The sequence below is a fragment of the Pholis gunnellus genome (assembly GCF_910591455.1).
Source record: "Pholis gunnellus genome assembly, chromosome: 1".
NCBI classification, from domain to species: domain Eukaryota; kingdom Metazoa; phylum Chordata; class Actinopteri; order Perciformes; family Pholidae; genus Pholis; species Pholis gunnellus.
In genome coordinates, this window is record NC_136528.1 from 8,649,960 (window position 1) to 8,663,234 (window position 13,275).

Sequence of the window (13,275 nt, forward strand, 5' to 3'; positions counted from 1 at the left end):
GTCATGACATTTAACAACATACTATACTATGACTTTTTATGGTAATATTAAATAAGTCATATTCTGGTGCTGAATTATAATAATCTTTTTTAACCAAAAAAGGGAAGTTGTCTAATTTATACAAGGTGTAAAGATTTCTTATGTAATTTCCTTTTTTTGTATCTTAAATTGTCCCCTACCTGTTTCCTACACTATTTCCTGTACTACAGAACGTGACCTGACCCGAGAGAGGCATGAGGAATGTGAATCCATTACTCAAACCCGAAAGGGTTCATCCTCTGGGGAGCATGAATGTGCACAATACATTTATTAGATGGCTATAAACTCGTGGTGTAACGGACCACTGTCGATCCATGAGCCAAACTTTTAAAGCATGGCTGAAAATCAACAGAGATGTTTTATTACATAAAATAGTATCCATTATAACACCATGTCTGAATAGTGACTAAATGATTTGATTAGGCCCTATTTATTTCACTGTCCATTCTATGCCCATAATAATAATCAAGCATTTCCAAGTTTCTGTCAATTCCTTTCACAGAGTTGCTCTGAGAATTTTCCTAAATCAATCCTAAACTAGGACTCCATGCTAGAAATGTTGAAGCCAGGAGCTCCATGAGAGTATTCTCTGACTGTTAAGGAAAACAGCATAAAAATAGCTAAGTCCACCAGAACTCTGAATCTCTTTTTAAGGAGAGCACATGTTATTCAAAACCGCATTCAACATCCGCCTAGAAAGACCTATTTATTTAATTGTAATAAAAGCTAATTTCATGCACACACAGTCAATAATTCCTCTTGCTCAATAGTCATATAAAGCCATTTGTTAGCTGTACGCGTAGAAGTGTGTGTGAACAGCCCTCCAGTCTCTTCGTCTGTGGCAGTCAAGTGGACAGGTGACCTTCCTGTGGTATAAAGTACAATAGTTTCGAGTACACACACAGACACACACTCCATCATTCTTTGTTACAGCCACAGGAAGGAAAGCAGCCAGACAGCACAACACATCCGCTCTGTTTACCTCTATTACAATGCAAACGTGAGCACTTAGCACTTTCTGCAGGGCTTCACTTCTGCCCCATCTGTGGATTTTCCCAACAGGCATACATTAAGACTTTATGACAGCCTGGACTGTGAAGAACTGAGCATTTTAGCTTACAGAGGAAATGGGAATGAATCCTCACATAGTTAAAATAATCCCCAAGCTCTTGGGAGTATCCGATATCCGCTAGCCTGCCAAGCTACACATAATTACCCTGATCTCAGCCCTACTAACCTACGGGAACAACATCACGGAAAATGTCACAAGGAGCATTAACACTAACGCGTCTTAGGACAGAAACAACAACCAAGGTTTGTGTTGGTTGCTACCTGATAGTCTGTGACCAGTAAATGTGCATTAAATTAGAAGCCTGCTGGTTTAACGGAGCAGTCAAAAGTGACCACAGACCACAAGCAACCAGTAATGAATGCATGCAAGACCATAAAACGATTGACATCTTCACTAATTTACATTTATCTCTTATGAAATGTCTTCTTGCTACAGCAACTTGATATTGACATGATACAGTATCTAAGAGCAGGAAGGAGATTAGGTGTGTGTGGGTTTTTAAAGGTTGACATTGCTAGTAGGTATATATTTAGTGATTTGCAAGTCAAATACACATCTATGTTACATACACCTGTTGTCTCAACATTGTTCAAATTACTACATTTCAGTGTATATCCTAGATACATGCTAAACTATAATATAAAAGTGTATTGCACTTTTCAAACAAATCCAGCCTAGGTTTAACTTAAACATCGTTTTACCTGCACATCGTCAATTAAGTGCATACTTGATGGCAGTTAATCCCATGAAAATACCAAAACCAATTATTAATGTACACTGCTAAAGTATTATATGTGTAGCCAAAGTCTGATATCTGTATAGAATCTCCCACAGCCATTGTCAACCAAAACATATTTAACATTAGTTTCATCATAATGATAATAAAAATAATAATATTTGTCTATGCCTATTACTATCTGTCTACTGTAGCTCAGCAAGCAAATAAAGGTCCAAGGAACTTATGGAGGAATGCATCTCTAAAAACATTTGGATGTTATCCCACCACACATATCATTTGCCTCACTAAGACTAAGACTAAGCCTCACATTTGCTTTGGCATATTTTTAGGAAGCGTTTTCGCACCAGGAGCGTCGACTGTTTTCCCCATCTTTTCCACTGGAGTCACACTAGGAGCACTTTACAGCCAGTATAGAGAGGTGGAATAATTCAACACACTGTACATATTGTACGTGAGTATTGTATTAAGATAGACTTGCGGAATCTGAACCTATCCTTTAATGTTGCTCAGAGCTTGATCTAACGCTACACTTCGATGTTTTGAACATCTAGTTTGTCGGTTTTAAACATTGAAGAGCTGGTGTTTAGTGCACTTTGATTGAACCTCAAAAGGCACATTGTACTGCATATACATCAGACAAAGAATCACCTTTCCCCTCACTGCTTCTACTGTCTATAATTTGACATATCTTGTCATACTGAAGCAAACATGTGGACCCTTGTGTGAGCATTACATTGACTTATTGACAAAGAACTAGTATGCACTTCACAATGTGTGAACCGGGAGTTCATAGCAAGGTCAGCTGTCCAGTGTTTTGATCCTGTTTTGAGCATTTGATCAAATAAACCCCAAGGATCCAACAGTGGACCCGTGGCGAGGAGCGGGTCAATGAGAGGATGAAAAGATCAGTGAATAGATCGACTTTATATTTAGATGCTCTTAACCTTCAACTGAGCTACAGTGTACACCACAGAGGAGAGAAGTCAGTGGAGCTGCGATGTGTTTTATTACACAGGAAGGAAGCGCAGCAGAGAGGGAGATGGAAGTGGAGACACACGATGAAGGTGCAGAGACAGGTTGAGAGACAGACACAGAAAACATGTCGCGTTAAAACAACAACCTTCTGTACAGCTCGTACATGATGCCTGAAAAAAGTCGTCAAGTGAAACTACACCAACCCTGACAGCACTTTGAGGACATCGAAGTATTTTACTTACATTACACTGTCACAACATACGATGTATTTTATTTATTTTTGTTTCTGTCAATAGATAATTACATATCATCTGTTATCATACCCAATAATCTTTACTTCATTCACCCGTCTCTCCTGACCTGAAATAGAAACGCATATAAAGAGTCGGCTCTGATATGCACCGTACCGTTGATGCTTCATAGAAACTTCGAACTCTTCCAGCACTTTCACTTCTCTTCAAACTCTCTGTGTTTCAACTTCTGCCAGCTTCATTTAGAAAGATTATTTCACACAAACACAGCTCAGAAGCACCTATCGATCAGCAAATTAAGACATTTAAGCTGCGTTCAATATTTCAGCGGCAAGTTTTCAGCGGAAGCAAGCACATGTGCATTTTCTTTTAAAGGCTGGATCCATTTCTATTTCGACATAAAAGATATGCTCTCTCGTCACATGATGAGGATTGAGTTTGATATGTTATGTTGCTCAGATGTAAGCACACGGCGAGGAGAAATCAAACCCTGTTCGTCTGTAGCTTCTGCAAATGATATGTACATATAGAGATAAATAGTTTGACACCCAGGGACAGACAGAGAGACAGAGTGATTTAGCACAGCATCACATCTGTAGCAGCCTCGGGCAGCAGCCAGAGGGCCATGGGGAGGAGCTTCATTAGCGGGATGATGAGTCCATATTTTACTTCCTATGGGGGGGGGGGGGGGGGAGACCTGCATTCTGCACTGATCATCTGCGCCTCACTTAAACACTTTTTTCTTTCTTCTTTGCATAATATTTTTCCTCCCCTCTAAAGTGGTTCAAAGAGAAGCAACAGAATGATTTTGCAGATGCAATGTAGTCATTTTTTCATCTAATACTGCATTTAGTTGGTCATCAATATTCAATCTACCGGCACAGATGTAAGGTCGGTGCCAAGTTGCAAGGGCGAAATGTTACGTTTGGATATGAAATGTTTTTTGTAGAGTATAGCACTGAGGAGTTGGACACACACACAAACACACATTCCTCATATCATGTTGTCTCCAGATCACTAAAAGGAACATCAGCAAAATTTAGACTCAAACGCATGCAAAGATCAAACCAGCTGTATCTGTAAAGCCTCTAACTTCTAATTTGAAATAGCACTTGGTCATCATTGCTATGAGAATTACCAGCAACTGTGACAGCAATGAAGTCGTATTTTATTTGTATTGAAAGTATGCAGAAAGTAACAGCCATAATATCAATGAAATAAGTGATTTGTGTCATGTTTCCCATTAATATGACGAGCTCCCTGATGACAGGTGCAACAGAGCGTAATCCACAACCAACACAAACATTGGATGAAGACAGGAAATGTATCCCAGGAGGACTACAGCAAACACACTTGCACAGTCTTCCTCTGCATTACACGTTAACAGAGTTATTACTGACAGGAGTACCTGCATCCAGACTAAATTATGTCTCCAATAATGTGCACATGTAAGTGTTACCTGGTGTTTAAAGGGAAACCATGGCAACATGCTGTGAATAGCTGACCTGTAATTGTGGTGCACCATGAGAGCTGGTTGATCACCTCTGTAAAATGAGACCGCAGAGACGGAAGGCCTAATAACAGAATAGAAGGGATGTGAGGAGAGGAGAGGCGAGGAAGCGAAAACAGAGAAAAACAGGGAGGAAGATAGAGGACGAATGAGCAGAGAGAGAGATGAGATGAGGGAGAAGAGGAAAAAACAAAGACAGGAAGCAGTGAGGGGAAGGAATGGGAAGGAGAAGAGGGGTGAAAGTAGAGAGAATAGGGAAAGACAACAGAAGAGAGGAGGAAAAGGACTGAGAAGAGGTCGGAGGGAAGAAGAAAGGAAAGAGGAAGAGAAGAGACCAATAAATGAAGGAAGGGGATGAAGAGAGGGGAGGAAACTAGAGGATAGAGAGAAGGAGAAGAAGAGAGGAACACAGAAACATGGAGGAGAGGGAAGGAAGGAGGGAAAGGGGAAGAGAAAATGTTTATAGAAGACAGAGGGGATGAAAAGGGGGAGGAGTGGAGAGGAAGGATGGGAGAGGGAAAAAAGAAGAGAAGGGAGAAAAACAAATAGAGAAAGAAAGGAGAAAGAGAGGTAAGTTGGAGGAGAGAAGAGACGGAGGGGGAGAGGAAGGGAAAATGAAGAGTAGATGAGGGGAAGGAGAAAGGAGGAGTGTAGAGAGGAATTAGCTGTCCTTTTCTACAGCTCTCCTGGGTCCAATTTAAACACAGGGCTTTAGAGATGAAGCGTGAAAATGTGTGTGTGTGTGTGTGTGTGTGTGTGTGTGTATGAGTGTGTTTGTGTATGTGTGTATAAGTGTTAGTGTGTGTGTGTGTGTAAGAGAGAGTGAGTGAGTGAGCGAGAGACGAGGGGCGTCTGCTGAGCCCTCAGACCGACCTAATGACCGTTCTTTTGATGTCACTGTGAAACTCGATAAAAAAAACAACAATATCATGCTCCAGCCGAGCTTTAATTAGGGTGGGACACCTGAACAAGCCGTACAGGTGAGGGGCCAGCTGGGGGTCCTCGGGTCTCACCTGTCTCACAGCGGCGTCCTGTAAATCCTGAGGGACAGACACACGTGTTGGGAGACACACAGGTCCCGCCGCTCCGGCATCCCTCCTCACAGAAAGCTAGAAAGAGAAAGAGGAAAATATATTAGTTCAGTTTGTCTTCGTATCCTGGATATCACAGCAGCAGCAGCAGCAGCAGCACAGAAGTATTTTTGAATTATTGGTTTATAACTGGTGTTTTTATATTTGGATGTGTGTGTGTGTTTGTGTGTGTGTGTGTGTGTGTGTGTGTGTGTACTCAAGATGTGAAGTGTCATGAAGCAAGCAAATTTATCCCAAGATCTGAAATGGCAATATTGTGCACCTATGAAGAGGCTCCTCACTATTACCGACATCACCTGATACACAGCTCAGAACTGTAAAACTGAACCTGTCCTCCTCAAATTAATTTTGCGTAACTGAAAGTGTCTGATGTGAAATTAGTTTTTCAAGTGGTTATCATCTCTACAAAACAGCTTCTCCATGTGGGTGTTAAAGTATCAGAGTTAAGTGCTGGAGATAAAACGGCACCGTGGGTAGACATTTGTGAAAGCGAGACTGGCCACAGTGGTGTCTTTTTTTTTTTTTTTTTTCAAAGATGAACATATTAATATGTTAGAATTAAGAATTGATCCAATGACTATGTTTAGTGGGGACCACTTGTAGTAACACGCCCACAGTGTGCTTCCTGTCCGGCACCAAACAGAACACGGACTTAACGGCTAGAGGGTGAAGAGGAAATAGCAAGATACTTTATGTTCTCTCTCTCTCTCTAAAAGGAAAGTAAATATTGGCATTGCATTCATCACAAGTGCAGAAATAGGACTATAAATTAATTAATGTGTTGCTTGTTGTTGCCGTTATATCGCTAGCTGCTACCTCAGCCGTTGTGAAGCCGTGTGAATGCAATCCCTCACTAGTGTTACTTTTTATGTTTTCAGCGTGTTGCGGTTTTATTTATTTTTTACAATTTGTAACTAGGTGTTCCACACAAATATTTAATGAGCTAAAGGAATAAACCTGTTCTTAAAGAATCACTTACATCAATAGGTGGTGGAATAAAAACTTCCAATGCACTGTTTGGCTTTTAAATGACTTTCTGTAACCTGAGCTACACACCAGATACAGCAATGGGACACAATGCAGCAGAATATTTCTACCTCAAGTGTTTGAGACACAATCATTTGGACATGTTGGTTCAAATTAACAGCCTTGATGCTGCTTTGTCCTGCAAAACTGAACTGAATAGTATATCTGTTCTTTAATGGGTTTTTCTAATTAAGCTTGGATGTACTGGACAGCACAAGGGATGAAACAGATTTAACGTGGATATTCATGCTGGGCTCCAAGGTAAATGTATTGCTGTTACAGAGCACATTTATAAAGTGCAAGCACTTTACAAATCCACACACTCACCCACGCACACACTAAAACACACACACACACACACACACACACACAAGCAATTGTGGCAGAGCTGCCATGCAATGCGCTAACCCCAGGAGCACTTCTGAAGTTCAGTGTCAAGGACTACCTGCTCTACCACCTGAGCTACTGTTGTGCTATACAGGATAGAAGCCTAGCATTCATGGGCTTGCTGCCTCACATTTTCTCTTCTCTGTATTTAATAAGTGCCTGGTGTTGCTGGTAAGGTCATGGCACCAGGCATACACTAAACATACCAGTCCTTTCAGCTAAATTACAAAACTGATCATTTGTCATTTGGGCCTTACAAAACCACATGGAGTCCACCGTGTTGCACCGCCAACAACTGCAGATCCTCAAATGGCCACATGAGGATTGGCTCCAAAAGCGAGTCAATCCCCAGAGACCCGCACATTAAAATGCCCAACTTTACAGCAGAAATAAACACTCATATCAAGGCTTAAAATTAGCCATAATTGGATGGCCTGCAATCTGCAACCACAGCGCTTCACTGCTTTAAATAAACCAGTGTTGACAGCCGATGGGGTGCAAACCATAGTCTCTCTTGTTGAAACACCTAGTTTAGACCTCATCCCGAAAGTGCCGGTTTCATACCAGAACGAGCTGTTCTCATACACTGTTCGTAGCTATACCTACAACAAGCAACAATATAATTCATCTGTAACCCACGTAAACAATTCACATGTAATGTGTTGTGAGCCTTGACCTCTGATGTAGTATAAAGAATGAGAAAGTCTGCAAAGGAAGGAGGATTAGGTTGGATGGGCGGTTCTAAAAAGACAAACCTTCACCCAGTAGACCTGTACGTGTCTTGTGTGAAACCAGAAATGAATGCTAACTTATTTGTCACATCACTTAAGTACTTGAGTAACACCACTAACCCAAACAACAATCTTTTCCTAAACCTAACCGAGTAGTTACAGGATAAAAAGCCTTAAGTCCATGAATGGAGCTCAAACCTGGCCTAATCCTGGATAATAAAAGTCTAAAGTCACGATTTTTAACTTTGACAGGGCATATTGCTCAGTCAGATATGAATACAATATGCATATTGTTATTGATTGCCAACAGGGCTACCGGCATCTTTCATGAGGTGACATTTCACATGTCTGTTCTGTTTTTGTTGACAATCGTATCAATTTGTGTGTGCACGTGTAAGAGCATGTGTGTTACGACCATCTCCCCCGCCTTTTGTTGGAAGCAGGCTGGCGGTGCAAATGACTGTGATTTGTTCTGCGAGTGCACAGGGTGCGATGCATCAACATGGCCGAGACAAACGCACAAAAGAGGAAAGAGGAAGGTTGAGGAGCGCTGGCAGACGCATTTACTCAACGCAACGCAAAAGGAAGAGCGAGTGCAGTGAGAAAGTTACTCAGTGCTTAAAGTGAGGAGGATGAAACCAAAAAGAGGGCAGACTTAATTGAGCATGTTCATTAAAGAGAAATTACTTGAGTATTTCTAGGCTTAATTAATGACACGATTTGAAAGATGAGCCTTAATGGGCTGAATAATCTATTTATAGTCACATAGGGTGCGTGAGTGTGATATCTCAATGTGTGTGTAATGTATGTGAGGCAGCTTGTCAAAGCGACACAATATCCGTGTAAATTATCACCCTGGTGTTTTACGGAAAAAACGTGCTCGATATACAAACGAATGCATAAGTGCAATAAATAATAACAGAGTTCCATGCCAGGAGCTATTGGAGCTATTCATTTGACTGGTTCCACTATTTAAGAAGTTCTATCAGGCCCTCATTAGGAGCCTGATTGCCTCTGTACTAATAAACCTCACACTTAAAAATTAATTACACTTACATTGACTCAATCTATCTCCAGCTCTAATTATCATTTCACCACCATCAGCATTATGCCGCCTGTCTGTTGAAGTGATGACTAGCGAAGATGAGGGGGCTTCTCTAGGGTGGGGGTGTGGTATGCCTTTTAAGACCCACGATTTTCAATCAAAGTTTTCTTTCTTGCCCAGAGACAACCGCCAATTTGCCTCCAGTGTTTTATTCTTATTCTTTAGTATTATTTTCATTAATTTCTGAATGAGATTTGTAAATGGCAAGAATAATTTTGGTCTTCAACTCCCCTAAATCTAAATGTTAAATCAAAATCTTTAGAAAATATGCAAAAATAGCTGCTGCTTTTATTGTTTTTTCCAATCTACTTTAGATGAAACCATGCCCACTGCCGTATGATGAAAGCCTTGGGATATGACAGCCACAGGGACCTTTAATAGCAATATAGGGCACTGAATAAAGGAGACTATTAAACCTCAAAGTCAGCCAGCGTAAACACCGGCGCCGCGGGTCTGATACCAGACCACCTTGACTCTCAGATCTGCAAACTTTCTGTTGCTGCCACTGCACAGGTTAGACCAAGCGCTACCGCATGGCCACCAGCATGTAAAGTAGGCTGGATAACAATAGATGCAGCGTAAGCTATTAGCATGTTCTCTAAATATTTAGATTTAAAATTGAGCTTTAATATTTAGATTTATTTTTGACATATAAACATTTTGTTAATTATATAGAGCATGTTGTTCACCATGCATTTCTGTCACAGATGTGAGCTAAATGTAAAAAGATATGCTCTCTGAGAGAACTTCTGGTTTTCAGCGGTTGTGGTTTTTCTGACTATAAATAGGAAGTCTGATCGTGTGATGCTTTTCCATTCCCGAATAAGATTGAGAGGAGAATAAAAATGTGTCGCTGCTGTTCAACAACCACAGTGGGGAGCATCCCACATCACTGAAGAGGAGTGGTAATTCACATTCTATACAGTAGAAAACAAACTCAAAAAGATGAGCGGTAGAGCTGCAATGTACTCTGTTCCATTTCCTTCTCCTATGGTTGTAGCAATGGATTTTTCTATGTATCCTCTTGTGACATCAAGATCTGATTTTCACCATTGACGCTACAGATTGCTATCATGCTCCGTTGTTGCTGGAAATATCTCAAGCCTCCACAAACTCTCCCCACTGACACATACAAAGCATCTCACCAATACCTCAGCGCCTTCCTTCCTCCATCTTTTTGTGCCTTTGTATGAACTCTTGAGCACAATTTTTTTATTTTCGTCTCCCATTTCTCCTCTCCGGGTCCTGCCTCTGCTCCCCCTCCACATCACATTACCAGACATCACATGGGGCTGAGAGGAGGAGACTGCCCTCCCTCATTGTAGATCCTGTGACCTCCAGCTAAACTATTTCACTGCTTAACTGAGCCTGTTGCTGACTCGTGCCTTCCTGAGACATGCTTATATCCACAGATTTGCTATTTGAGTTTCCCATTACGGGCCTAGATTGCTTTCCAGTGGGTGGTGAGAATAGAATCATTCCACTCTGCGCCGTGGTTAACAGCCACATTCACGGTCGTTGGGCATCCAAGGATCCATCTCAGAATTAAGAGCAGGGATATCACAGAGACAGCCAATGCATATTCCACAAATTCATGTACGTAAAAAAAGGAAGGCAAAAAGCTTTGTATTTATGAAGAACTGAGCTAATCATTTGTGTACCATGGAGTATAGCACAGTGATGAACTGAATTAAGACATTGTTAGCCTCTTGTTAATTATCTCATCTCTAATTTCTCAAGAGTTTACAGCTGCATTTTTCAATAGTTTTTAACATTAACATTGAATCAAATACATTTTATGTGATATGGGTCACTCTGGACCCCAATCGTGGATTCGGAAACTAATTGGGTAAAAATATTTTTGTGTGTCAAGTGTATGTGTTTGTAGGCACATCTTACGATATGAATGAAAACACTGCACCATTGACTTTAGCAGCAGTTTAACAGTTGTTGTTGGTCAATGGCTCAGTCACGTTCTGCTGCCTCAACATAGCAATGTGCCAACAATGAGCCTGACCTCACCACGTCTTTAAGACCCACTCGCCCACGGGTGTCCAGATGGGTGCAAGTACATTATACACCGCATATTAAGAAAAGGCCTTTAGGCTCTTTTAGCTCATTGTTTTGGTTTTATGTTGCATGTATTGAGTGTCAGTCTCACAGATATTCAAGACAGCAGCATTAAAAAAAAAAAGAAGATGTCCCACTCGTGAACAGAAGAACATCGGAATGTGTGGGAATTCAATTGCAACCTCTTATGTTTTTATGCATGAAGACTAATTTAGTTTCGTCTTGCATGCCTAATTAGGCATAATGGCAGCAAGCCAAAAACATCACAGAAATCTCCAGTCATAATATGAGGTACTGTATATCTACGGTGATCAATCAACCCTAGTTTTACTATAAATACATGAACATACAGTGTAAATAAACCGACAAATTTTGGTAGTATTTCTGAAAAGAGCTGCATTATTAAATAATCAATAATGGTATGTATCTGCTGGATGTTTAAGTGTCTATTGTCTAGTAAAAGAACAATAGGGATGCAAGTAACGATTATTATACATAACATATTAATCCGCCGATTATTCTCAAGATGTATCAATTGGTCTACATGTTCGAAAATAGTGAAAAATGTCCATCCCAGTTTCTCAAAGTCAGAGTCCAACCTCAAAGATATTCAGTTTAATATAATATTAAACAGGGGAAATCAGGAAATCTCCACATGTAAGAGGCTGAAAATGATTATTCCTGTTGATCGACTTATCGATGAGTCAACATAATGTTAAAATGTGATAAAAGTGTACGTCAGGGCCGTGTATCCGTCAGCTTGTTTTGCAGTTTAGTGGCCAAAAATGAATCAATACAATCTATAAATCTGTCTTCCAAAAGATTCTTGCATCAAAAGTAGGGCGTGTATATACAATAGATAACAGAGTGCTCCTGAACAGATCATCAGTAGTTAACAGAGGGTATGGTGGACTCCTCTTCATCTCTCTCCCACAAACCTGATCTCAGAGGGAATAAAAGAGGACTCCCTCTCTGCAGTGTAGGTATACTATCTGCTAATGAATGCACAACAGCAGGCTTAAATGCAGAAGTTCAGCATGCAAGGAGGAGCCGAGCAGAGCAGAAACTCAGCTAAGAAAGAATTAACGGCAACCCATTTACTCATACAAATGGCTCACTTTGTTAAGCGTCAGTGTAGAGGCAGTTCACCCCTGGCTGTACTCTCTGTTGGGCATTTACTGAACATCACAGATAATAGCCGCACTTACAAAAACAAAAAGGACTCGGGCCAGGCGTTCGGCATGGATTAAAGTCGCGTTAAAGGAACATTTTCAGCCCCATAATGTACCTGCAGAGGCTTGAAAGGGTGGTTGATCAATACCACTGACATGGCGATTAATTCCACCGAGTGCTTTCAGAGATTTCTCGCTCTGGGACGAACCCCCACACATTTCAAATTGCTCAAGGATGATGAGTGACCAGCATTGAGGTCCAAGTATAACTTAAAATCACAAAGCAATTTCCAGGTAACATACTATTATTGTTCTGCTAAATGACACTTTAACTGCTATTAAAGGCCACTCCTAACTGTTCCAGAAACTGTTGCTGTGGCTGGGTTACACATGGAGTTCCTTAGAATGTATTTCATTGAGAACCGCAAGTGCCGCGATACCAGTCAGTCCTCGCCAATGTGATCTTTTATTAAACTAGGCCTGCCAGTGAACTACAGTGACCATAACTCTGAGCACCTATTGCTGCAACGTGTTATCAGAGAGACGGTTTGAAATGTTGCCTTCATAACCAGATGGCAGCAGAAGACTGAGCTAACACTAAAGTGCCATTAGTTTGTGTTAGACAGGGAGAGTGAAAAACATGAGCAAACTGACAGCCACATTCTCCAGATGGAAAACAGCTGTCAGTGTTTTAATGGCCTTCTGAGAATCTTGCTTCCAGTTCTTTTGGGTTTTTTTCAATCATATTTTGTTTCTAGTCATTTATTTTGAGCCAGCATAATACAAATGTAACTAGTTGTCTATTACTGAACAGCCCTGCTTATTTTCACTTTATATTGAGTGGATCACCGTCTCTAAAGATAGACTGATCTCTTAAAAGCTTTCTCTATAATCCTAATACAAAATCTTACTTTTATGAAAATGTGAAAAGCTGCCTTAAAAGACCCAATGCTCTATTTAGTCTTTATGTGCATTTTCAATTTGCAAATTTAAAAAATAATTCTTGCCACCTGCTACTTACACTACGGAGGTTGTGCATGGAAACAAGAATTTGTTCGCATTTTCTTGAAATATGGTCAAATTTGGTAATAAATTTGTATGGCTAAT

At 40.6% G+C, this 13,275-nt stretch overlaps 1 protein-coding gene across 1 annotated transcript in view; it reads right to left on the reverse strand.

Annotated features, from left to right (window-relative positions):
- Nucleotides 1–13,275, reverse strand: part of LOC306699215 (protein kinase C-binding protein NELL1-like) — a gene marked incomplete at both ends in the record, with an annotated part of 218,421 nt that overhangs the window by 18,976 nt on the left and 186,170 nt on the right. The window contains 1 exon segment of the mRNA XM_079163758.1: nucleotides 5,600–5,695. Coding sequence (XP_079019884.1) covers nucleotides 5,600–5,695 — 96 coding nt within the window.